Source organism: Myodes glareolus, chromosome 1, assembly GCF_982192425.1.
Source record: "Myodes glareolus chromosome 1, mMyoGla1.1, whole genome shotgun sequence".
NCBI classification, from domain to species: domain Eukaryota; kingdom Metazoa; phylum Chordata; class Mammalia; order Rodentia; family Cricetidae; genus Myodes; species Myodes glareolus.
Window position 1 is genome coordinate 104,073,442 of NC_142026.1, and position 26,672 is coordinate 104,100,113.

General features: G+C 39.6%; 1 protein-coding gene across 1 annotated transcript in view; it reads left to right on the top strand.

Moving 5' to 3' along the window:
• Window positions 1-26,672, top strand: part of Rnf217 (ring finger protein 217) — a 110,063-nt gene that overhangs the window by 71,631 nt on the left and 11,760 nt on the right. Inside the window, exons 2-3 of the mRNA XM_048425521.3 lie at window positions 349-582; window positions 15,473-15,637. Of these exons, the coding sequence (XP_048281478.3) occupies window positions 349-582; window positions 15,473-15,637 (399 nt within the window). The remainder of the gene's footprint in view (window positions 1-348; window positions 583-15,472; window positions 15,638-26,672) is intronic.

A 26,672-nucleotide genomic window follows, 5' to 3' on the forward strand; every position in this document is an offset into this window, starting at 1 on the left:
AGCAGTGTGTGTATTAAGGTTGAAATCTCTGCAATGCCTTTGGTTGGCTGACTCATCCGGTGACTAAGAGCTGGCTCGCTGTCATTTGCTTCCTTAATGAACCTGTGGATCATCAAATAAGTTCACAAACATAATTGTAAGAGAGCATGTAAGCATCCTATGGATCACGATTGGTTTTTGGTACTCAATGTAGGTTTCAAAAGACTAGCATTCGTTAATGCGATCTGGAAAAATGGCTGATAACTTTTTGTTGAAAGCATAAGATAATTAGAGCTGTATGCAGAAACAAGCAACAGAGAACCTTAATAACCAGTGGGCTTTTCCTTTTCCTTCTGTCCTTTCACCTAGGTACAGCTTGGCCAAGTAGAAATCAAATGCCCAATCACGGAGTGTTTCGAATTCCTGGAGGAAACTACTGTCGTCTACAACTTGACCCATGAAGACTCCATCAAGTATAAGTACTTCTTGGAACTTGGCCGAATTGACTCCAGCACCAAGCCGTGTCCTCAGTGCAAACACTTCACAACCTTTAAGAAAAAAGGACATATCCCCACACCTTCCAGATCAGAAAGCAGATACAAAGTAAGCATGCTCTCCAGAGCAGTAGGTTAATGGTCCCAGGATGGGAGCAGGCCTGATGGGCCAACTGGTGGTGGGTGTGTGTGGGGTGGGTATGCGTGGCCTGGGCTTCCTTCTCCTATCCTTTTATCTAGAGCCCGAAGTAAGCAGACTTGTCCTGGGATTCTAGTCTGTAGTCTGGGAAGACTAATGCTGAGAGATTACTCTGGAGGATTTAACCGAAGTTTTCTCTTTGACTCTAATCATGTTAAATCCTTTTACTAACCCAATGGAAGGCTAAGCTTTAGAGTGACAGTCGTCACTGTTACCAAGTGCTAGTAAACGCTAGTGCTCCCCTCTCCCCTTATTTTTAAATAATGAGCTTGACTTTGTCAGTGGTCTCAATTTCATTTCCCCAGCCTTTGTCTATAATGAGCAATACTTGTAGAAAACATTATTCATTCAGTGTTTACCAAAAAACCAGAATGTCGCGATGTGCTTGGCATTTACTCGTATTAGGTGACAAATGGGACCGTCCCTGACTCAAAATAGTCTCATAAAGGTGTGTTGGATAGTTTTCTGTTACTGTAACCAATTCCTGTGATGATCAACTCATAGAGGGAAAGGTTTGTGCTGTCTATTGGCCAGTCTGAGACATTTTCGTCCAGGGAATTTAGTGTGGTCATTTTGGGCCTATGTAGGAGAGCCAGCTGAGCAGAACTACTTACTCATCTTGTGGTTGTACAGCAAAAGAGGCAGGGGTGAAGGGTGGGGGTTGGCGTTCCAGGGTCCCCTTCAAAGGCATAGCCCCAGTGATCCGAAAGCTTGCCATTAGGCCTTGCCTGCTATAGCTCGAACAGTTCTCACTAGTCCCACCCTGGGAACAAGCTTTTCTTTACCATGTAGACATCTGGGGGCGGTGCTTAAGATACAATCTGTTGCAGGAGGGACATATGTAATACGCATGTATAAGTGGAGTGCTTGGGTAGCACCAGCTAGGACGGTAAGAATGGCTTCATGGAGAAGGAATTGTTCTGGCTGACACAGGGGAAAGCATTTCAGAGAAAGCATGAGTCAGTGCTTAGGCCCAGAGGCTGAGGCTGGGTGAGTTGGAAACAGGTGGGGAAAGAAGGGAGAGGCAGCTGAGAAGATGGGTAAGTGCGGGTCAGGCTGAGTCTTGTACCGTGTGTTCACAAGCTGGAGTTTAATCCTGTAGGCATCAGAGAGAAATCAGACTGGCAGCATTCAGAGACTGCTGCAGAGAGCAAGACCAAGGATAGCAACCATGTAAGCGGTGGGATGCAGCCTAGGGAGCTGCTGAGACACAAGAGTACGTCAGCCCTGCCCAGAACAAACATCTTGTAATGTTAGGAGGCTGACCTGCAGCAGAGTGGAGCATTTTCAGTGGAGACCACGAGGCTGCTGCAATAATGCCCTTCTTCACCATCGCAGCCTTCTTTTAGGGACAGTTCCTGCCCATGTGCTGTGTCTTGGAAGCAGTGGTCACTCATCCTGTAGCCTCAGGGAGACTGTGGTTTAGCGAATATTTTCCTTCTCTCCACTGTGACAGCGGGGAGCTAGAGTCCTGTGTGGTTAGTCAAAGTCTCTTCGTGACTAATTGGCCTTTGGGGCTATTCAGTTCTCATCGCTAGAGAATTTTATTTGTGGTTTTGTTGGGCACTCTAGTTTCTTTAAGACATAACTGTCAGAAAAAAAAAAACCCTTTTGTTAAGGCCTGCCATCTTGAGATTATAACATTGTGTAACTGAAACAAAGCTCTACAGAGAGGTTGGATCTTAATAGACTATGTTTATTTCATGCTTTGTATTCTTAGGTCATTTTGAGGAGCTACTTCAGTTGTGTTTTTTATTAATGTTATCAAGAAATGTTTAGTTTTAGAAAAACTTGTCTTTCCCTAACTTAGAATATTTTATTTTTTTTCTAGATCATTTTTAAAATTAGATATATGTATAAAATGAGATACTGTTTTGGAATTTGTGATACTCAAAACATAAATGCATAGTTGAATCAAAGTGAAAATAATTTGAGTAATTTAAACTGTAATGTCATTACTAAATGGGTAACAAGTGCTATAATTTGAGGTACAATTATTGTAAGAATAAAATATTATGTCTTGTTTCATCAAAACTGTGTTAAGATAAGTATAGTTTATCATCTTGCATATATATTTAGCTATGTTTGGTTTGCTTGAAGAAGAGATGTTTGGATAATATTTCCCAATAATAGGCAGCTGCCAGTGTCTGTCAGCTGCTGTAGTTAAGCAAAGGAACAAGGGACAAATGGACCAGAAGAAAAGTTGCTTTGAGGAGAGTAGACATTTAGTAGGAAACAAATGTTGCTCAGAATGAAGTAGTTCTCAATCTTCAGAGATTGAGAAAGGATGGAAAGCCAAGTAAGGATGTGTTAGTCGGCTTTATGTCACTGTGAAAAATGCCGTAGATACTCAGTTCACAAGGACTGAGATTGCCTTCTGGCTTCGGTCCATGACGGGTTATCCTCATTGTGTTGGAACCTGTGGTGAGTAGCAGGAACATGTAGAGTGACCGAGGAAGCAAAAAGAGGAGGGATGGGCTGGGTCTTAATCTTTCTTCAGAGACATACCCACAGTAACCTAACTTCATCTCCTAAACCCCGCCCCCTAAAGAGTTCCTATCAACTGGCAGCATTGTAGGTAGCAGCCCAAAACTCACCAGGGTCCACAGGGTTTTAGGACATTCCAGATGCAAACTGCAGCACTACTGAAAGCAGAGCTGTTAAGCAGATCTCAGCAGCAGCCAGGCCCCCACCTAACGTGGGTGTGGTCAGGTTTGTTGTCCCTAGTTATTCTTCTAGAGGAGAAAAATCACAACAGCCCAGAGACATAGAGCCTTTCAGTTCCGTGCTGTCCGGAGTTTGAGGCATGAGTCTTGTAATTCCTGAAGCCGTACTTCTTACTGCTTTAGTGTAACATTCACATAGCATCTCTCATCACTAAACTCCAAGCCGTGCATTAGCACTGCCAGATTTGCACGCTCAAAATTATCTCCATACTGAGGTGAGGAGGGCACTGACATAGTCATTCCAGCAAACCCCAGGGCATACATGCTTGCAGGGTAGCATTGTGAATGGCACTAAGGTCTTGATATGTGAGGTGAGCAAATGGACTTTTTTTTTCATTTTGATGTATTTTAGTCATCTATCCCAATAACCAAATCCATTTCCCATATGATATAGTGAAGTACTCAATTAAACTATGACATAAGTTAACAACTAAAAAAGGTTGCCAGTAATCCATTATGTCTCTGAGTAATTTAATATATCTTTATGATAATATTTAGATTTCCTAGGCTGATTTTTTTTGTACTTATCAACAGGTTCTTTATCATGTTTACTTATTTTAGTAGTACTGTTTTTTGAATCATTGGGTTGCAGTATTTTACTCGAAGATGTCACTCTGAGCATTTATTATGGTTTTGGCTATCAGGTCAGAAGCACTTAAGGTAGCAGGTTAGAAATTGACTTAAAATATCACAGTCATTCTCTAGCTGAATGAATGCTTCTCACATGGAGTTAAGATCGAAAATGCCGTATCTGAGCCTTTCATTTGGATAGTTTTGTTTGTTTATTTTTTGTAAAGACCATTTGTTAAATATTTGAATTAAACAGATGACAACAGGACAGATAGAAGATAGCACCAGTAATCAGAAGTCTGGGTGCTCATTTGTCCTTCCAGGCCCCCAGTTAACAGTTTGCATAATTTGAGTAAAGTGTGCTGTGTGAACACCATCGTATAAATATAAAATTGAATAAGTGCTTTCTCGAGTTGAGAAACTTACACTGAGACAACCTTGTCAAATCAGTTTTACTTTTTTCCTTCAAAATATTTATATCATTTTGTATTTGTAACCACGCTATAATGCCAAAAATTTGTACAATTCCTTTTCTATAACACTGACTTCAATTTCTGATTGAGAATACAATTTCTAACCTAAATAGTCCCTGTAATGTGTTGATGTCACACTTAATGCCTATCAAGTTGCAAGCAGGTTCACACTGAGAAAATCAATGTGGCTGACTTGTACTCACATGACACCTAGAGACAAATGCATCACCCACTCCTGAAGTTCTTCTCCATAGAGATTATCATATAGGACTTTATGGTACATTTGTGTAGTTGTTTGGTTAGATCCTTGCCTTCCAACTGGTCTCTAGGAGGCTGGTCCAGGCTGACTTCATTCACTGCTGATAAGCAACCGTATGACCTTGACAGTATGCTTATGAAATCTACTTGCTAAGGGAATTAATAAAGGATCGATATGTAAATAATAATAAATATGTTCTGCAGTAGGTGGAGAGTGCTGGGGGTGTAGGAGAATAAAAAAGGAGAGATTGGAAGGGTTTCTTGAAAGAGTAAGTACATTTAGCTTTTAAATTGAATTTACCAAAGTAGGTCAGAACACTGGCTTTGAGCTTGAACTATATTCTCAGCTAGTCACACTTTCTCCAATACCACGCATGTAGTTTACACATCTCTAGCTGAGGGTAGGAATAGCATCTCTGCCCTAAGAGTGTGATGAGAATCGAATGAAATCACCCATGTAAAGGCCTAACATGACTAACACATAGTACATGTTCAACACAAACCAGAAACCACAATGGTCATTATTGTTAGGCAAGGGGAGCAAAGCCAACAGCCCTGAGTATTTAGAAAGGGCACAGAGTCAAAAAGAATAGTAATGGAGTCAGTGATAGGGCAAGAAGTGGATGTAGGAACAGAGGAGGGATGACATTGACTGGAAGGAGAGAAACAGGGTAGGTTGTTAGGCCATAGAAAACCACTTAAGTTAGAAATAAGTTGATGGTACAAAGTGTAAAGACCCTTTGGAACATCGGAGAGATGCCCATAACCGTGGGTCAGAAGTGGTCTTTACAGGTCATCAGTATTAGGAGGTTGGGGAAGAGATTTGTAACTTTATTCAGGGTTCTCTAGACTCTAAAGGAACAGAACTGATAGATAGCTGCCTATCATCTATGTCATCTATCAGTCAATATATGTAAGGGGGAGAGATGGCTAAGATCTATCTGTCTATATGGACAGATATGGATAGATAGATAATAGATTTATTAGGGTGGCTTGGAGATTCCGGCCCAGCTAGTCCCACAGTAGCTGTCTCTCAACGGAAAGTCCAAGAATCCAGTAATTGTTCAGCCTACAAGGGTGGATGTCTCAAATGCTCATCAGTAGAAGCCAGAATCCCAAAGAAGTAGGCTCTAATATCAGTGAATTGGGTGTGAGGGCAAGCAGGTAAAGAGCAAAGAGCTTCCTTCTTCCACAACATTTATATAAGCTGACACCAGAAGATGTGCCCAGATTAAAGGTGTGTCTTCCCACTTAAAATGATTTAATTAGAAAAAATCCCTTACAGCTGTACCCAGTCACTTGGGTTTTAATTAATTCCAGATGTAGTTAAGTCGACGACCAAGAATAGCCATCGCAGTAACTAAACTTAAAAAAAAAAAAGAAGAAAAGAGTTGCTTCAGGGAAGAAAAGTGAGCCATTCTAGGGAAAGGAGAGAAGCAGGTTACCTCCGAGGGTCAGACATAGTAGCTTCTTGTCGTTTACTGAGCTCCTTCGATTCTAAGGTCCCCTCTTTTTCCAAGTGTAGACTAAGAATGAGCCACCTTTTCATTCTGACTCAATTTGAGTTGAACAACATACATATCAACACAGAGAGCCTGTCCAAAGCGCCTCTGTGATCCCTGAAGGCAAAACTAATAACAGCCCTTCCCTGCTCACAAGTGATGATTGCACATGACTGCTCTGACTCACTCCAGGTAGAAGGAAAGCCACACAGATGTCCTGGAGAAATGGCCTTACTGCTTTCGCACCTTCTGGAATGATCGCTGCCCTCTGGGTAATCATATTCTATAAAGCTTCACAATTATGCTGTTTCAGTGTGTGGCAAAGTAGTTTCTTTAGGGTTTTCAGAAAGCTATGGAGTCGGTAGGTGTTGTAAAAAAGCGTACTTAACCTTTCTTCTGATAAAAAACACAGGAGGATTTCTTTCTATGTGTACAAACTGTTTCAGCCTTCCCCATGAATGTGAAATCAGTATGCTTTGCTCTTCTTTCTATGCCCTCCCCCGCTCCCAACACCACCCCCCATCACTTCAAGCTGACTGGTTACAAATGAGAAGTGGCCTGCCAGTCAACGGTCAGGTTAGCTCCTATCACACTCTGCTTCTCGTGGGAGTGATGCATCATCATCCGTGTCAGCAGCCGACAGAAAACAAATGTAGTTTCTCAGATGTCGTTGCACAAGAGAGATAAAAATGAAGTCGTCCAGCCAGATTTAAAGAAGCCAGTTAAACAAAGGGTGTGTTGCATATGTTAGGCTTGAAGCGTTTATGAATGCTCAGCTATGGTGCAAGCCTAGATTTTATGAATACATTTCTTTCTTTCTTTGTTTACGGGGTGCCTTGCCAAAGATGTCTTCTTTTTTCTTTCTTGATTTCATAAAATAACCATAATATTTTTAGAGATATTTTTCCTGCCTTCAACTTCTAACGGCCAATTATTGAAATTCAACTGATGTTTTATCCTTACATCTACCCCAACAACTCCCTAAATTATAATTATTATGTTGACGTGTAGTCAACATAAATTCACCTGCAGTGGTGTTTGGAACAGATTTTGTTTGTTTTTCTTTATCACTTTGTTCTTGAGTCCTTAGAACAAAAGACAACAAAAAATCATTTTTGGTGTTGACCAGCCAGGAGATGGGTAGAAGCCAGTAAAGTCTGGTGCTGGTGAGCAGCTGTCAGAAAATGTCCACGGACCAGAAGAGTTGGGATTCTGTATTCTTCTTTCATCCTCGGTACACCTGCCTTTTCTCACTTACTCTCCCTCATCTGTCCAAACCAGGAAGGTGCCACAGTGACCTGGGGATGAGGCAGCTCAAGACAGAATTTCCCAGTTCCTCCCCTTTTTATATCAATGAAAAAGTGGGTCCCTAATGAAGCTGTAATAGACTCACACACTCTAGGCCTTGAGGGACAGTCTAATTTCCAGGTGGGCTGGTATGTAATGGTGATCCCAGGTGAGGAGATAGGAGCTCTTTGGAAGCAGTCCTCTTCTGCAGCTTCTGACACACTGCCTGAGAAAAACATGCCTCCACTGTGAAAATCTTTTTTAAAGTTTAGAGGTGAATTTATTGTGCAATGACTGCATATGAAATATGTAAAAATAGCCACAAAGTTGGTAGTATGGGAGGTTGGCAGAGTCACATCTTTGGAAGCTTGATATCTTGATACACGTATTCCTGCCCTGCATGAGTCTTCACATGTTTTCTGTCCTTTTGGTTCCCAGTCTTGTGGACTTTCTCTTTTCTTTTTAGCCTGGTTTCATCCCTGCTGGGTGACCAGCAGGCAAGGTTCATTTGGCCACATCCAGGCTCTGTTAAGGGACCTTTCCTCATGAACCTTGTGGGTTCCTGTACTTCTAGAAGAGCCCCCAGTAGACAGTGAAATCTTGAAGAATAGGCTTGTGCAAGGTTACCATGAGACTGGCCACTGCTGCTACTCTGACTATAGGACTGGATGTTAAAAAGGATCAAATAGTGCCTCTTGGGGGTGTTTGGAGCTGCATAGCAGGTTCTTTTACTCCTCTTTGTAACACCTGCACACCTTCACATTCCTTCTCTACAAAACAAATAAATAAATGAAGAGAGAGAAAGAAAGAAGAGGATTTTCCGTTCTTAAAGAAAAAAATACTTATCACTCATATTCTGATAATTTGTTATATTGGCTAGATTCTTTATTAGATGATTCATGTAAAGGGTATCTGAACGATTATACATCTTGGTGCATATGTCAGGGTTGTAGGGATTTGTAGGCTGTTTAGTGGGTAAGTGAGCAAGGCTCAGAGTAAGCTGGCTGAAGTGCTGTCTCAGTTCGTGTTGTTAGAGTAAGTTGTTTCTCTGTGTGCTCTCAGGGCCCTCTCAAGCGCTCCGGTAGACTCTGCCTCACAGAGGGTCTTATCCCATGTTATAGCAACATTCCGTCATTGTGCAAGACCACAGTCCCTCACAGAATTTGCCTTCCAGCCTTCCCTGAAACATCGTTCCCAGAGCAATGATTTGTTCAAGCTTCCACCCTGGCTGGCAGTTATCACTCGGTCTTATTGCTGCCTGGCTTCGTGTCTGTCTGCTCCTAATAAGGTCCTTACAGACAAGATATTTTCATTCTTTTCTGTGTGAAAAACAAAACACAGTACGGTCATTACCTGCCACTCAGGTGCTATATAAATCTCTGTTATGAATGAATGGATGACTGTGTTTCACTATTGCAAATCTGTTTAACCTGATATTCTAATAAGGGAAAGTCCTCCTGGAAAACTGGGGGAGCTCTTATTGTCACAATGCTTCAGTTATGCATGGATGTTGTCTCACATTGAGCATAATAGGTAATGATTTTGTGGTTTTTTTTTTTTTAAATGACAGGGCTAGGCATTGGCTGCGTTGGTGAGCTCCAAGTTCAGTGAGAAACCCTGTCTCAAAAATAAGAGAAAGAACAATAGAGGAAAACATCAGACATTGACCTCTGCCCTCCACACCCAAGTGCAGAAACCCATATGAACCTACACATGCATACACCACACATGTACACAGATTTTTTAAAAGTAAAACTTTGTATAGGAATATGGAAATTGAGTGAAAATTACCTACAGCTTTCTTTGTTTTGGCTTTATTGTCTTGAGTGTTTACTTAGCATGGTGAGTTTGCAGGCAGACATCATTTGATTAGGGCAGCCGAGTTTGAGTCTTACCACCTGGGAGTTAGGATGACAATGGTGCCCGTGAAAACCAGTGTGCTCCTACTGTCAGAGATGTGCTGTAAGGGTCTCTTCTATGTCTTCCTTCATGCAGAAGAATCTGCACCTCAGTAGTGATGACCAGTAGAGTGTCATGAAGACAAAATAGTAAACATCACCTGGTGATATAGTCGTACCATGCTGGTTACTGGGTTTAATCAGAGAACTGAATGACTGCCTCTTCTACTTAGCCGTTTAGAGAATCCAGGAAGAACGAGACAGATGAAGTCTTTGCCCTCAGTGAATTTGTAGACTCTGGGAGAGATTGCATGACTGCATACATAACATAAATTTTCTGGGAAAGGTACTAAATCCAGCTGGGAAGTATAGGGAAGACATTTTGAAGATAGAAACCTTCTAAAGATATGTCAACAGACAGATAGTGTTAATTCGATCCTTTTGTTGTGGGGGTTTCTGTCCTGCCCGGTTCCCGCAGTCATTAAGTCCCAAAGAAATCACACAGAGGTCTACATTAATCGTAAACTGATTGACTCATTAGCTCAGACTTCTTATTAACTCTTATAACTTATATTAGCCCATTATTTTAGTATATGTTAGGCACATGGCTCAGTACTTTTTTCACTGGGGCAAGTCACATCTTCCCTCTTCAATGTCTGGACAGGACTGCAGAGTGAGCTTCCCTCTTCTCAGAATTCTCCTGTTCTCATTGTCCCGCCTCTACCTCCTGTCTGATTGTCCCACCTATACTTCCTGCCTGACTACTGGCCAATCAGCATTTATTTAAAACATAATTGACAGAATACAGAATTGTCCCACAGCAGATAGGTAATCTTTCTCAGCCCATTGCAATGAGGTTTGCAAAGTGTGCCCCATTCTACCCCACCCCTCCTCTCAGAAGTGAGAAGGAATAAAGCAGACCTCAGGGAGAACCAGACACTTCTGGTAACATAAGAACACAAGTTCATACCAGTTCTCTTCTCCAGAGAGCTGCACCTGCTCTTGTCTTTACCTCCAAGGTAAAGGCTGAATGTATGTGTATCCCCATTTTGAATCTAAGGAGAGAAGACAGAATTTTGCTTTTCATCATTGATGAGTGGGTAACCTCTGCTGCCAAAACATGCGCTATTTTTTTTTTGGTCCATCTTATTTTATTTTATTTTTTAAAAAACAGAAAACAATTACCCTTTTTTCATTTTACATATCAGTTCCAGTTCCCACTCCCTCCGCTCCTCCCACCTATCCCACCACCTCCATCCACTTCTCAGAGCAGGTAAGGCACTTGCTTTGGGGAAGGTCCAAGGCCCTCCCTACTATATCTAGGCTGAGCAAGGTATCTATCCAAAGAGAGGGTTTCAAAAAGCCAGTACAAGCAGCAGGGATAAATCCTGGGGCCACTGCCAGTGGCCCCATAGTCTTCCCCACACATACAACTGTCACCCACATTCAGAGGGACTAGTTTGGACCTATGCTGGTTCCTTCTCTGTCTAGTTGGAGTTGGTGAGCTCCCATTAGCTCAGGTAAGCTGTTTCAGTGGATGTCTTCATCAGGGTCTTTACCTCTTTGCTCATATTCTCACTCCTCCCACTTTTCAGATGGAGTTTGGGATCTCAGCCCAGTGCTCCACTGCGGGTCTGTGCCTCTGTTTCCTTCAGTTGTTGGATGAAGATCCTATAGTGACATTTAAAATCGTCATCAGTCTGACTACAAGGCAAGGCCAGTTCAGGCACCCTCTCCTCTATTGCTTAGCGTCTTCTTCTGCTACTTCTTAGCGGCTTGTTAGCTGTGTCAACTGGTAGCCACGTGTATTTGGAAGAATCTGTGGTCAAAGACAGGGAGTTGGAAGGTGTAGGCTAGTCCATTTCAAACTTTAGCCTGGTTACGAATCATCTGAAGACAATCTGGTAAAGAGGTAAACTCTTAATTCCTTGTGTATGGGTTTTCATGAGTTCTGTGTTGCCAACAAGCTCCCAGCTGCTGCTGCTACTGCTGTTCTCCAATTTAACTTTGAATAGTGTCTAAGTGGCCTTTCTTGTTGTGACAAAATATCCAGCAAGAAGCATTGAACATGAGTCGTTTGGGTCTACAATTCAGGAGCCATCCATTCTGCTAGGGAGCATGTGGTAGGAAGAGCATGGGGGCAGCTGGCCACATCGCATCCTCAATCAGAAAGCAGAAGAGTAGACAGGAAGTGGGGCAGGGATCTAAGGCTTCAGCAACTGCCCCAGTGACCCACTTCCCTCCTCTAAGGCTTGGCTCCTAAAGGTTCCACAGGCTTCCCCAACACTGCCCCCAGCTGGAGACCAGGTGCCACATTTCACATGCAGTCCAGTCCAAGTGGGAAGCAGGGAGTATGGTGATCCTGCCTGCAGACCGGTTTACTCAGAAGGCAGACTCTCTGTGTGGCAGCCCTGTGGTTGTGGACTAGCATTTCCTGAGGGCAGTAACAGACCTGGGAGTGGAGGAAGACGCAGTGTTGATATCTGTGTTTGTTAGAAGGCCAATCTTGAATATGGTTAAGGTCATAATGAATAAGGAAGGCGTGGCATCTTCAGACAAAAACTGGTACTGTGACAATTTGTGTATACTCTCTGAGTACTGAAGTTGCTTTTATTGTTTATTATTTTAGTCCAAAGTGTGGTAAGCAGTTGAGTGAGTTACTTCAAATCTTGCTTTATAATGGCTATCTCAGTTTGTCTGTACATTTGTGTTAATAAGAATTAATAGTAGGACTTATTTTTGTCAGGTACCACATTCTCTGGTTCACACACCAGCTACCAGGCTCCTTCATTGTGTTACAAAGATGAACAGCCTCCATGCCTGACTTTTGTTAAATGTGAGTTCTGTGGAATGAACTCAGATCTGCAGGCTTGTTTTATTTATTTCAAGATGGGCCTTACAATTTTTCAGTATTCACAAGTCTAATTAGCCAACTGAGTTAAGTGCTCAAACTTTCTGACATCTGCAAGATGAGCGATGGAAGTTCTTCACTTCTCTACCATCCCATCTGTATGCAAAAGGAAAGGCCCCATTTACAATGTTGTATATATAATGTTTATAGTCTGTTCTGCATTGTTGAATGACTTTTAAGAGAAAAAAATAGTTTCTCTTGCTTTATTTCTGAAGCTTACTCATATCATCTCTTTATTTTTTACTTTAAAAATGACCAGTGAAACAAAGGTAATTCCAGCACTTGAGGGATGGAGGTGGTGGAAGGGTCAAGAGATAAAGAGCATCCTTTACTACATAGTGAGCTGGAGACCAACTTGGCTACATGAAACCCTTTCTTTAAAAAAACAAAGTTCGAGGCCAGCCTGGTCTACAGGACAGGCTCCAAAAGCTACAGAGAAACCCTGTCACGAAAACAAACAGAAAAACAAAACAAGACAAAATAATGTTAGTGTATAGACACTTATTGTTGGTGTACCTAGCCCATGGTTTGAAAGCCAATCTAACGAACTCCCTTTTATTATTTTTAAAAGGGCAATTTTAATTTTAATATACAGAAAAGGCAAATGCTATATATATGTGTACACACACACATATATATGTATATAAATACTGAATAGTAAGAACCTTCCCCCCACAAGCCAAGAAGTATCCTTATTTATATAGTGGATTGGGAACCCTGTAGAATGGTGGCTAGTTGAGTAGTTTAACCATCGTGACCTTTGAGTGCAAGTTTTCACGTATCAAGGAAGGAATGCCACTGAGTATGATCAAGTGTTTTAATTCCGAAAAGACTATGCTGGCCATGTAGCCATACAAGTTTAGGTTCAAGTACCACCTTTCTTCCTCTTTCTCCTCCTCCTCCTTCTTCTTTCTTCATTTCGTTAATTTAAATTTTTTTTTCATTTTACATCCCAACCCCAGTTCCCCCCTCCTTCTTCCATCCCCCCACCCCTCCTCCCGTGCCACCTGACATCTACTCCTTTGAGGGGGTTAAGCCTTCCTTGGGGAGTCAATAAAGTCTGTCATACCAAGTTGAAGGACCAGGCCTCTGGCCCCTGCATCAAGGCTGACCAAGGTATCCCTAAAGAGGATAGGCTCCAAAGAGCCAGTTCATGAATGCAAGATAAGTCTTGGTCCTACTGCTAGAGGCCCCACAAACAGATCAAGTCATACAACCATCACCCACATTCAGAGGGCCTAGTTTGGTCCTATGCAGACTCCCCAGCTGTCAGTCCAGAATCTGTGATCTCCCACTAGCTTGGATTCACTGTCTGTGAGTTTTCCCATCATGATCCTGACCACCCCCTGCTCATATGATCCCTCCTTCCTCTCTTCAACTGAACTCTAGGAGCTCAATCTCAAGTACCTTCTTAATACATTTGTTACTTTGGGTGGGTTACTTAATATCTGTCATCATCTGTAATATACACTTATGAAAGCCATATGTATTTTGTAGCATTATTTTGATAATAAGAAAAATAAGACACATTATTCCCATTTAAACAGAATTTTGAAATTAAAGAATTTTGTGTAAAAACTAAAATTTTTATATAAACTTGAAATCAAAATTGTATCCCTTCATCCTTGCATAGAAAGAATATTACTTATCCTTGCTTTCCTTTTTTTGAGACCTGGTCTCTCTCTCTAGTTCACGGTAGCCTCCAGTCTTCTTCCCAAGTGTCCATACTGAAGTGTGTGCCAGCGTGTCTGGGCTTTTTAATTCTTGACAAGAGTGAAAACTAGAGTCTTCTGGCTTAGAGGCAAAAAGAGTCGTGATGGTAACTGCTTCTTAGTAAATAAATGTACGCAGTGGAGCCTCGCCGTCAGAAAAGCATCAGTAGCCAACAGTCTAAGTGACAATATTAACTACAGTATTAGGTACAGTTCCTATTCTTCAGGCTGTCCAAATTCAGTCTGACTGCTGTGATGCCATGTGCAGAAGCACAAAGAATAGGAGAGGGCTTAGGAGATCATTCGTGGTGAAGAATTTTAGTTCAGTTCATTTTAATCACATGTACGTGGGACCATGTATTTGTGACTATATACTTTTAAGGTTTGAATGGGGACTACTATGTGTAAATGTAACAGTTCACTGCCATTCACAACAAAGGAAGGCACAACAGATATCCCCCATATTAGACAATTTTAGTGCCCGCATCCCATAAATTCAAAAGAAGGATCCTTTCTGGTGGCTTCTTAGGTGTCACCAGCAGGATCGACACTCTGATACCTTTCTCACAGGATCCTCAGTGGTGAATGTTGATTCAACAGTGTGGCATTGAAGGTATGCTTGCCCATTGAGGAGGCATTGTAAAGTTAAGCTAGCCTTTGGTAAGAAAACTTTTTTTCTTACCAAAGAACTGGAAAGCTGGCTCAAGGGATGCATGAACGAACAGCAGTCAAAGTGTTTGGATTTAGCACCTTCGAGATTTACTCTGTGCTTCAACATGGGAGATTTTCATAAAACTAAATTGATTTTCAAAACGCCCCACTTGTTTATGAATGCTTGAGTAGTCTCTAGACAGCAAACCGTCCTTGGCTAAGCAGTTCTCTCCTCTTTCAGTAACAGAGACTCATATTTTTCTGAGGTCTGTTCTTGTTTGTTCTTGGGGAAAGTATTTCAAATAATAACCTTAGCTAGTTTCCCAAACCATTGACATCCTTATCCTTTTAGACACTATGCTGGTTAATTTTTTTTTTTGTCATTTTGGCATAGGTTTACGTCTTCTGTGGAGAAGGAACCTCAGTTGAGAAAATTGCTATCAGATTTAGCTGTAGAGCATTGTTTTGAATTGATGTTGAGTGGGCCCATCCTCCTGTGGGCAGTGCTTTCCCTGGGCAGGTGGTCCTGGGTTGTATAGGAGAGCAGGCTGAGCAAGCCATGAGAAGCAAGCCAGTAAATAGTGTTCCTACGTGGCCTCTGCTTTAAGTCCTGCTGCCAGATTCCTTCCTTGAGTCCCTGCTCTTATTTCCCTTTATGGTGGACTGTGGTTGGGTTATGTGAGCCAAGTAACTCCTTTCCTCCCCAGGCCCCTTTCTTTTGGTCATGGTGGTTATCACAGTAACAGAAAACATTCAGTGTATCTCAAAGTACTAATACTGTTTTTTGTTTTCTTTTTTTTTTTTTTGCACAGATCCAGTGTCCCACTTGCCAATTCATCTGGTGTTTTAAGTGCCACGCTCCTTGGCATGAAGGTGTTAACTGCAAGGAGTACAAAAAAGGAGACAAGTTATTGCGTCACTGGGCCAGCGAAATTGAGCACGGGCAGAGAAATGCCCAGAAGTGTCCAAAGTGCAAGGTGAGATAACCCTTAGCAGAAACGTAAAAAGAAAGTGACCCTGCATGTAGCTGAGTAACACTGACAGTACGAAAGTGTAGCGTGTTCACAATTGCCTACGCAGGCACGAAGAAGGCTTTGCTGTTTCGTTTTTCAAGACTAATGATATTGTATGTCAACCTGAACATGTGTGTGCACATAATGTCTATTGCTGTCATTAGCATTTTAGTTCAAATCTTACAAAAGCTACTAACAAATACTGGTCTAAAACATATTTTTCGCTTTTATGGTAAGATGCATGCACATGTAGATGCCACTGTGAAGACAGTAGAAAAGTTTATTTCCCTTGCTGACATAGCTGCAGTCCCTGTACTGGGTGCAGATTGAGAACCCTGGTCCTCTGCACTTCTCCTGCTGCTGGGCCTGTCACTGCTTTACATGCCTGTCATTACTTTATGTTGACCTCGTTGCCTTTTTTGTAAATCTGTCAAGGACAAAGCTAGTACGAATGTCAGAAATTGGTGATTTCTGAGTCCTGTTTTTCCATTTTCTCTTGACAATCATTCATACCTTCAAGAGTTAGCATGCCTTTGAGCTGGGACCTAGATGTTGAAAACCAGCTCTGCAGTAATCAAGAAAGATTGTCCTCTAGAGAGGTCAGCAAATCATTCTAATTTGAAAATGAACTGGATGCTACATGATTCACATCTGTTGGAATCTAACATTTTTATTTTGGGGTTTACTTTAGAAAGGTGTGTGTGTGTGTGTGTGTGTGTGTGTGTGTGTGTGTATATGTGTGTATAAGTGTTTGTACTTCTGCCATGCATGGCTTATATATTTGAACAAATTTACTTTGGACAACCATATTGGGCCCAATTTTTTTCAAGAATAATTTTACAGTTGCTTACTTGAGACCTAGAACTAGATAAATGAAGTTTATTATTAGAAAAAAATTAAAATAATAATGGTGAACCCAAATTATAGTAAAAGTGTTTTATAAGTTAATGTATTAGTAACATGGCATGTTTTGCTGTACTAAATTCACATTATTTTCTGCTTAAAGAAAGTAAATAGTATAGTGCAAAATTGGTGCTGAATTCTCAGTGACCAGAAGAAGGTTGTGAGAAAATTTCTTTCTATGGTATTCAGGCTGACCTGGAACTCCTGGCCTCAAGAAATCCTCATGCCTCAACCTCCTCAGTAGCTGGACCTACAGGTCAGCTTGACTTAATTCTTGGAAGTGGTCCTTGGTGATTTGTTAAGGTATTCTTACTTTTCCCTGCCCTGGAGAATAGAACGGTTTTTACCTCTCTGCTGCACCGATTGCTCTGTGCACAGTAGTCTGTGTCCTACTGTGAAGCAAGCAAATGATGAGGCAGTTGGCCTTTCTCTTACCTGCCTCTTCATTCTGAGCTATTTCTCAGTTTCAAACCCAATCCAGGCCAGCAGGAGTTGAGGAGTGTTATTAACTCTTTCTACTGAACACTGTCCTGAAGAGTACACTTCACATCTCTCTAAATGGCTGTAAAAACAATTTCCGTTTCGTCTGGTTCTAAAACTGTGCCCTGGATGAGTGACCATGCACTATTATGTAGTGGGGGATTTCTGGATGAACAGAAGCAGTTCAGAAAAATTCCGCTTTTATGACATCGGTGTCTTAACCTAACATTAAATGGAAGTTGAAAGAAAAAGCAGCCAGTGTGTTTATGGAGGGCCCTAACAGCTTCAGTAGTTTCTACAAATACAGATAAATAGCTAAGAGAAAGTGTAAGTGCTGGCAGCCCATTTTGGGTAGCAGGTAAAAGGTAAAGAGTCTTTCAAAAGAGTTACCCTATGGGTAACCCAAAAGAAAGAGCCATAGAACTGTCCACATGACTGCATTGGAGCAATCGTTTGCAGGTGTAATCCACATCCATAAAATGTAAGTCATATTTTATGGCTTGTTTGGATTGCAAGCATTCATTTTCTTCCAGGCATGACTTTAAAGCTCTACATTTTCTGATCTTTTTCTGTTTGGTCTTTGAAGTAACTTATTCTTTCCCCTGCAAGGAACCATTTCTTCTAGTAGGAACTGAGAAAGCAGATTCAGTGAGTGAATATTTTGCATGCTAAGACCTCTTTTGACAAATCATGCGTGAAAATTTACAGATACGAAAAAAATTGAAGCTTCCAAAATTTTGAAGATTTCTATACACAATGCTTCCAAGTGCACAATTGTCAATTTATTTGCATGTAAATATTATCAATATTTGTAACAAAGTACATTGGAATTTGTTTTGACCAAACTTATTTATATTTTGCATTCTCTTATCTTTGTGTTTTTAGTTAATATTCATAGTATTAATCATAGTTTGTATCCTTAAATGTTTGTTTATAAGTACATAAGACTTTATAGAAATTTGGGATGAGCAGGAAAGCATCTCATAGTACTACCACATTCGCTGTTAATATATCCCTGTTTCTCTGAAGCCTGTGGCCTTCTTAAATTACTTTTATAAAGGTTTTAAGGGTGGTATTGTGACTTCTTCATGTCATTAGTTTTTCTATTTAACCACTCAAATGTCTCTGATGTTGCTAAATTGTTTTCTGAACATTTCTGTTAACTGTATCATCTCTGTTAAAATGTCCTTCTGCTGCTGTTTGGTTTAGTTTACTGTTTCACTGTTTTCCAGACACATTTTCTTCTAAGCTTAAAGTATCACTTACCATCCAGAAGTTTGTTATAAAAATGTAATGTGTCTGTTTTCTTCCTTACCTTGAACCTTTTGATGTATCACTATTTTAACTTTTCAGTTTAATCCAACCTTAATTTATTTAGCGTTTATTATGTGTTAGATACTTAATGATTTCTCTCCCACTTTTCTCTCCAAACATCTTGGCTCAATTGTATTTATTTAATAATTCTGCCCTATCAATTAATTTGTAATTCTTACTAAGCAAATGTTAAATCATAATACTTAGTAGTGTCTTTCTGGGGTCTCCAATCTTGTTGCTAAGTTGCTAGAAAAATTCTATAATAAAACTGGTGCGTTTCAGATGATTGTGCCTAAGTAAAATGCATCATTCAGGCAGCACTAGCATGTGGTCACCCTTGTGTGTACTAGTATTTTAACTAAAATAGCTCATTCCTCTCCTTCATTTACCAGTGGCTCTTCTCCACAGTAAGATGCCTTTGCCTCACGTGGAAAGCGCAGTTTCATACATGGCATGGTACTAAAAAAAAATCTGACTTATGTAAGTAGATGAAAACTAGTATTTATAATTGAATTTTGGGGCCAGCAAGATGGCTCAGTGAGTAAATGCACTTGCTGCCAAAGCTGACCACCTGAGTTCAGTCTCTAAACACACATGGTAGAAGGAAAAATCCGACTCCCTCATGTTGTGGTCCAGCCTCTGTAAACGTGCTATGGCATATATGTAGACATGGCATGCATACACACATAGCCATACACAAAGAAATAAAATATAAGAAAAAGTATAATTGAATTTAGCAGGTATTAAAAATAGTGTTTAAAACTCCTTACTATCATTTTTGATCACAATGTTTACTCATAAGTGTGATTATTTTGTATTGAAGTAAACACAGAAAAACAATTCCAGAGATTGAGTTATTGTTATGAAACTATAATAACACCTTATTAAGATGGATTTTGTTTTACCAATTTGATGAATATCATTGCCTCTTTTTGATTAATTTATTTTTATGTATATATGTGAGTACAATCATTAATTTATGTACACCAAATACAAACAGGAGCTCATAGAGTCAGACAGGTCTTTCACTTGTTTGATTAGAGTTACCTCAAAATACTTTATGTGATTTGTGGCTATTGTAAATGGTGATGTTTCTCTGATTTCTTTTTCAGCTCATTTACCATTTGTATATAAGAAGGCTTACTGATTTTTTTGAGTTAATATTGTATGCTTCTACATACTAAAGATGCTTATGAGTTTTAGGAGTTCCCTGGTAGATTTTTTGAAGTCACTTATGTATACTATCAGCAAATAGAGAAAGTTTGACTTCTTCTCCTATTTGCACTACCTTCATCTCCTTTTGTTGTCTTATTACTCTAGCTAGAACTTTGAGTACTATATTAAATAGACATGAAGAGAGTGAACAGTCTTGTCTTACTTCTGATTTCAGTGGGATCACTTTGCATTTTTCTCCATTTAGTCTAATGTTGGCTGTTGGCTTACTGTATATTGCCTTTATTATGCTTAGGTGTGTTTCTTGTATCCCTGGTCTCTCCAAGACCTTTATAATGAAGAAGTGTTCAATTCTGTCAAAGGCTTTTTCAGCATCTAATGAGATGATCATGTGTTGTTTTTTTCTTTCAGTCTATTTCTATAGTATGTTACATTGACAGATTTTCATATGCTGAACTATCCCTGCTTCTCTGGGATGAATCCAACTTAGTCATGGTGGATGATTTTTCTGATGTTTTTTGAATTTGGTTTGCCAGTAATTTTGCATCAAAGTTCATGAGGGAGGTTGATCTATATTTCTCTATCTTAGTTGTGGCTTTTTTGTTTGTTTGTTTAGGTGTCAGGGTAACTGTAGTCTTGTAAAAAGAGTTTGGCAATGTTCTTTTTGTTTTGATTGTGTGGATCAACTTGAGGAGTATTGGTATTAGCTCTTCTTTGAAGTTCTGGCATAATTTTTGCCCCGAACCCATCTGACCCTGAACTTTTTTTGGTTGGGAGGCTTTTAATGACTTTCTATTTCCATCGGGGCTATATCTTGTTTAATTTTGATATGTGGTACTTATCCAGAAAATTGTCCATTTCCTTTAAATTTTCCAATTTTGTGGAGTACAGGTTTTTGAAGTATGACCTGATGGTTCTCTGGATTTCCTCAGTGTCTGTTGTTATGTCCCCCTTTTCATCAGTAGTTTGTTAATTTGGATATTCTCTCTCTGCCTTTGGTTAAGTTGGATAAAGGTTTGTCTATCTTGTTGATTTTCTTAAAGAACCAACTCTTTGTGTCTTTGATTCCTTTTAGCACACACAGGCATGCACAAATAAGCCAAAATACTAATGGATCATACTAAATTCTAGTATGCAGTCTTTACTTCTTCTTTTATGCTGTTAATGCATTAATGATCATAGCAGTACTGTCTAACACATGCTGACATTGACTGCTGCATACCAGCCCCTGACATAGTTAACTCTCAGTCATCCCACAGCAGCCTGTCAGGTGCTGAGATTATGGGCATGTGCCGTCATACCCAACCAGGACTGCATTTTTATGACCAAAAAAAAAAAAAAAAAAACAACTAAACAAAATACTTGCTTACACTTTGGAGCCTTCTGAGGACATGGGGACCTGAGCCCAGGGGAACTGTGGTAAAGGAGGAAGAAAGACGTGTGGGGCAAATTTGTAGCAAAGTTCTACGTGTAGATTGGAAATTGGACAGTTTTATGCCTGCTTCAAAGACTTTTCTTCATTAACTAACTGTAATACAGAAGCGTGCATAAAACTTTCTGTAACAAAAACTAAAAACAAACCCATAGGAGACAATTGAAATTATCAGAGTGTAGTAAGGAGGTTGCTTATCTGTTCCCAGCTGCCCAGAAGCAAAATAATCACACAGAAACTATATTAATTAAATCACTTCTTGGCCTATTAGCTCTAACTTCTTTTTTTTTTCTTTTGGATTGTGGTTTGTAGGCTGGCTTTCTTTGCTTTATGTTTAAAAACCACCTATGAGTGAGTACATGTGATAATTGTCTTACCTCACTCAAAATAACGTTTTGTAGCTCCATCTATTTTCCTGCAAAATTCAAGATGTCGTTATTTTTTTCTGCTGTGTAGTGCTCCATTGTGTAAATGTACCACATTTTCCTTTTCCATTCTTTGGTCGAGGGGCACTTAGGTTGTTTCCAGGTTCTGGTTATGACAAACAAAGCTTCTGTGAACATAGTTGAGCACATGTCCTTGTGGCATGATTGAGCATCCTTTGGATATATATACCCAAAAGTGGTATTACTGGGTGTTGAGGAGGGTTGTTTCCTAATTTTCTGAGAAATCGCCACACTGACAGCCAAAGGGGTTGTACCAGCTTGCATTCCCACCAGTAATGCAAGAGTGTTCCCTTTTCCCTACAACCTCTCCAGCATAAGCTGTTATCAGTGGTTTTGTTCTTGGCCATTCTTACAGATATAAGATAGAATCTCAGTTGTTTTGATTTGCATTTCTCTGATGACTAAGGATGTTGAACATTTCCTTAAGTATCTTTCAGCCATTTTAGATTCCTCTGTTGAGAGTTCTCTGTTTAGGTCTGCATTCTATTTTTTTTATTGGATTATGTGATCTTTTGGTGTCCAATTTCTTGAGATCTTTGTATAATTTGGACATCAGACCTTTGTCTGATGAGGGTTTAGTGAAGATCTTTTCCCATTCTGTAGGTTGTTGTTTTGTCTTGTTGACCGTGTCCTTTGCTTTACAGAAGCTTTTCAGTTTCCCATTTATTAATTGTTTCTCTATTATTGTTTCCAATTAATTGTGTCTGTGCTACTGGGGTTATAGTTAGGAAGTAGTCTCCTGTGCCAATGCATTTAAGTGTACTTCCCACTTTCTCTTCTATAGTGTTCGGTGTGGCTGGCTTTATGCTGAGGTCTTTGATCCATTTGAACTTGAGTTTTGTGCATGGTGATAGATATGGGTCTATTTTCATTCTTCTACATGTTGATATCCAATTATGCCAGCACCACTTGTTAAATATGCTTTCTTTTTTCCGTTTGATATTTTTTGCTTCTTTGTCAAAAAATCAGGTGTTTGAAGATGTGTGGATTGATATCTGGGTCTTCTATTCGGTTCCATTGGTCCTCCCGTCTGTTCTTATGCCAATACCAGGCTGTTTTCAGTATTGTAGCTCTGTAGTAGAATTTGAAGTAAGGGATTGTGATGCCTCCAGACGTTCTTTTATTGTACAGGTTTGTTTTGACTGTCCTGGGTTTTTTTGCTTTTTTCATATGAAGTTGAATACCGCTTTTTTGAGGTCTTTGAAGAATTTTGTTGGGATTTTGATGGGCATTGTGTTGAGTCTGTTAGCTCTAGCTTTTTATTGGCTAGCTTTTACATCTTAATTTAACCCATTTTCATTATTTTATATTTTACCATGAGGTTTGTGGCCTACCAGCAAGGTTCCACATACTGGCGTATCAGTCTCTGGCGGCGGCTCCATAGCTTCTCTCTGACTCAGTCACCTTTTTCCTAGCATTCAGTTAACCAATGGTATTCACAGCATACAGAGGGGAATCCCACATCACCATAAAAAGCTAACATTTTTATAGAAGATACCAAATAATCATAAAATCAACATTTTATTTAGTTTTAAGAACATGCTTGACAGTAAAAACAACTGCTAATTGCCTATCAACAAAAAGCTCTTACCTCCATTCTTAATATTGTCTATTGACTCCCTGATGGCAGCTACAGATCCTTTTTATTTATTTATTCTGTCTTTTGTTTTACATTGCTTTTTAAAATGGGATCTTACTATGTGACCCAGGCTGTCCTCAGGCCTCATGTTCCCAAGTACTTTATTACAGGCATATACTACTACTTAGCTGCTGTGGGAACTCCTTCAGGCCATAGCCTCTAAGATACCAGCCCACTTGGGCTTGGTCTATTATACTATAAATGCAGCCATAAAGCTTGTTCACTCTCTCTCGGCTGCTGGATTTGGTTCCTGTTCCCTGTTCATGCAGAGAACTGTGATCTGTGAGTCTACCCTGAATAAAGAACTCTTTATTATACTCAGTTTTGAGCTAGTGTGGGATTATTTTGTAGTGTCCAACTTCATCTGGCGCCCACATGAATCCCAACTCCTCACCTACCTGGATAGGCCCAAAAGGTCCACAGCCCAGAAAGTCTCCCATCCTCACCTGCCTAGTTTGATTTCACCTATTAAACAGTTTTTTGCCAAAACCCCACCATAGCCAAATGACCACGTAGCAACTTGGCAATTTCGCACATGCTCCCCAACTCTCCCCCACCTCACCCCCACCCGGCTTCTCTGCTACATGGTGCCTTATGAAGCTTCCGGTTTGTGTTCCCTGCTCTCTAGCTCTGGGTTCCTTGATATTCTGGCCACCAAAAAAACTCTCTCGGTGTATGAAATTGATTAAATTGCTTGTAATTTGTCAAGCAAAGCATATTTGTCAGCATTTAAGCAGGCGCCAAAGTGGAATCAAGTGGGATTGTTCACACTACCACCTGTAGCATCTTTTGCCACACAGTTGCAACTGTGACACCTGCTGGCCAGTAAAGATTATTACACCTTCAACAGTTTACTGAAATCTCATAACAGAAGTAACTTTATTTGATTAATAAATAAATCAATAAATTTAAAAGATATAATTGCAGTCAATATTATCATCCAGCATTTTAATAACCTTTTTGCTTATACTGTAGATGGTATTCTGCAAGGCTTATATAGTTTTCCTGATATATCCATTTATTGGGTATTGGGACTTAGCTTTGTTTTTCATATTATATCTTTTAATCTAGTGGTTTGATAACAGAACAAAGATTCAGGCATTTTTAGAAGTGATACAGTCTTTACAGACTAATAATGAACAGGTAGCTGGCAGGATTAATACGATTGAAAAGGATAACGTTAATTTGACAGACAAAATTCAATCCATATCAAAGGGTACTGAGAAATTATCTAAAAAGATTCATAGTGTTGAATTTGATGATCAAAATGTGCTAAACTTTATGATAAGTTAGCAGATAGAGTATCTCTCCAGGAAGGCAATCTCCATACCATCCAAATGATATCCAGGAATGAGAAGTTATACTTAATGGAAGAACTTCATACCTTGAAATCATATGTACAGAATTAAGGACCAGAGGCTAAATGACTCAATGAAAGCACTAGGATTATACACAGGTCAAGAAATTCAGGCTTTACAAAAGACAGTAATAAAAAGATTTGAAATAATTGAGGATGTTATCAGAGCTGAGAGAAGGTACAGCGACTGGATTTAACATCACCAGTACATGTCAGAGTTGACTTCCCCAGAGTTTTAGCTTCCTACCCTGTAATCACCTCTGACAAACCATCAACTTCTAAATCTAAAAAGAATCCAAAGAATGTAGATGGAAACCTATAGGTATAAACGATCTAAAAGAAATTAAGCACGCAGTAGTATTTTATGGCTTGTATTCACATTTATTAGGGAAATTATAAAAACATGGCCTTCAAGCAATAAGGCTGTCCCACATGATTGGCTTCTATTAGTCTCAGTTGTTCTTGAAGATGGACTCAACTGCTATGGAAATGCTACTGGTGAGAAGAGGCAAAAATTTTAGAACAACAGGAAAATCAAAAGGACTTGAGACTTCCCAAGATTAAATTCTTGCTGACTCACAGAACCAAGCTCTTCATGATGAACAAACATATCTTGATCCTATGCCACACAGCAGCCTTAAATGCTTGGAACAGGATTCAAGAACTAGGAAAAAGAAACATATATTAGGGTTAAACAGGGCCAAAGAGAACGTTTAAAAACGTATGTGAGAAATGTCTCTAGATTAACTATAAAACGAAAATTAAAACTTGGTCAACTAGCAGGAATAGACCCAGCAGAGATTATAGTATCTTTTACTACTGATGAAATTAAAAAATTATGGAAAGACAATGAACATTGGCAAAGAACTTGTGCTAATTTTTTAGGAGGAAAGATTAATAGCAGTTATCCCAAAGCAATAGAATTAACCTTAAAAGGAGAACGACTTGGATCCTTCTGTGCATTGTACATGGCACACGAATAACTGAAGCCGTCCATTCTATGCTGATGCACATAAATCAGGAAAGGCAGGCTGCCAATCAAAAGATGTAAGTAAGGTAGAACAAAGCCCATTATATGTTATTCTTATGTTACAAAGGGATTTTAAAGAACCTCTCAATATAGTTACTGATTTGTAATATGCAAAAGAGTTTTTTGCATATTGAAACCTCTGAATTTATACCAGATAATATAGAATTGACTTCATTATTCATTCAAGTTCAATATATAATCAGGAATAGGCTTTGTCCCATATACATAACACACATCCAATCTCATATGGATCTACCAGGTCATTTAGCAAAAGGTAATGCAGAAATTGATTATTGATTGGAAATGTGCTGAACACCTCAGAATTTCATAAAGAACATCATGTCAGTAGCAAAGGTTTAAAGAAAGAGTTTTCTATTTCATGGCAACAAACTAAGGAGATTATAAAGAGATGTCCTATTTACTCTTTCTATAGCCAAATACCACTACCTGCAGGGAGTAACCCAAAGGGTACTCAAAGGAATAAAATCCGGCAGATGTATGTGTTCTACTTTGCAGAATTTGAAAATTAAAAATGTACACCACACTATTGACACTTATTCAGGTTTTCAGTGGCAACTGCTTTGAGTTCAGAAAAGGCTGATTCAGTAATCACACTTTATTAAAAGTTATGACCATTGTGGATATATGTGTACAAATAAAGACATAATCATCTCTCATATGTCTATAAGAAAATAAAACAGTTTTTGCATATTATAATATATAATCATAATAGAGGTATACCAAATAATCCTACAGGTCAGGCAGTTATAGATAGAGCAAACCTAACTATAAAAGATATGTTAAACAAACTGAAAGGGGATGGAAAATACCCCAGAAATATATAGTATAATGCTTTATTAACCCTCAGTTTTCTAAATGCTAATGAGAAAGGAATAACGGCAGCAGAAAGACATTGGATAATAGAGAAAACTTCTGAATCAAAGATGTGTTGACTTCACAATGGAAACTAGAAGATGTGCTATGTTGGTGAAGGGATTTTGCTCCTGTTTCCACAGGAGATGAAAAGGTATGGATACCGTCAAAATTAATAAAGATTTTATTTGAAAAAGAGAAACCTATTGATAAAGAGAATTGAAAGTTCATCCACAGATGTGACAATCATACAGGTGTCGAGGAAATTTCATAAGGGTTGGGGCAGGGATTTGTTCTTGTCTTTGCAGGAAAATACTCATCCTCAGAAAGTCAAGAGACCCTGGACATTTAG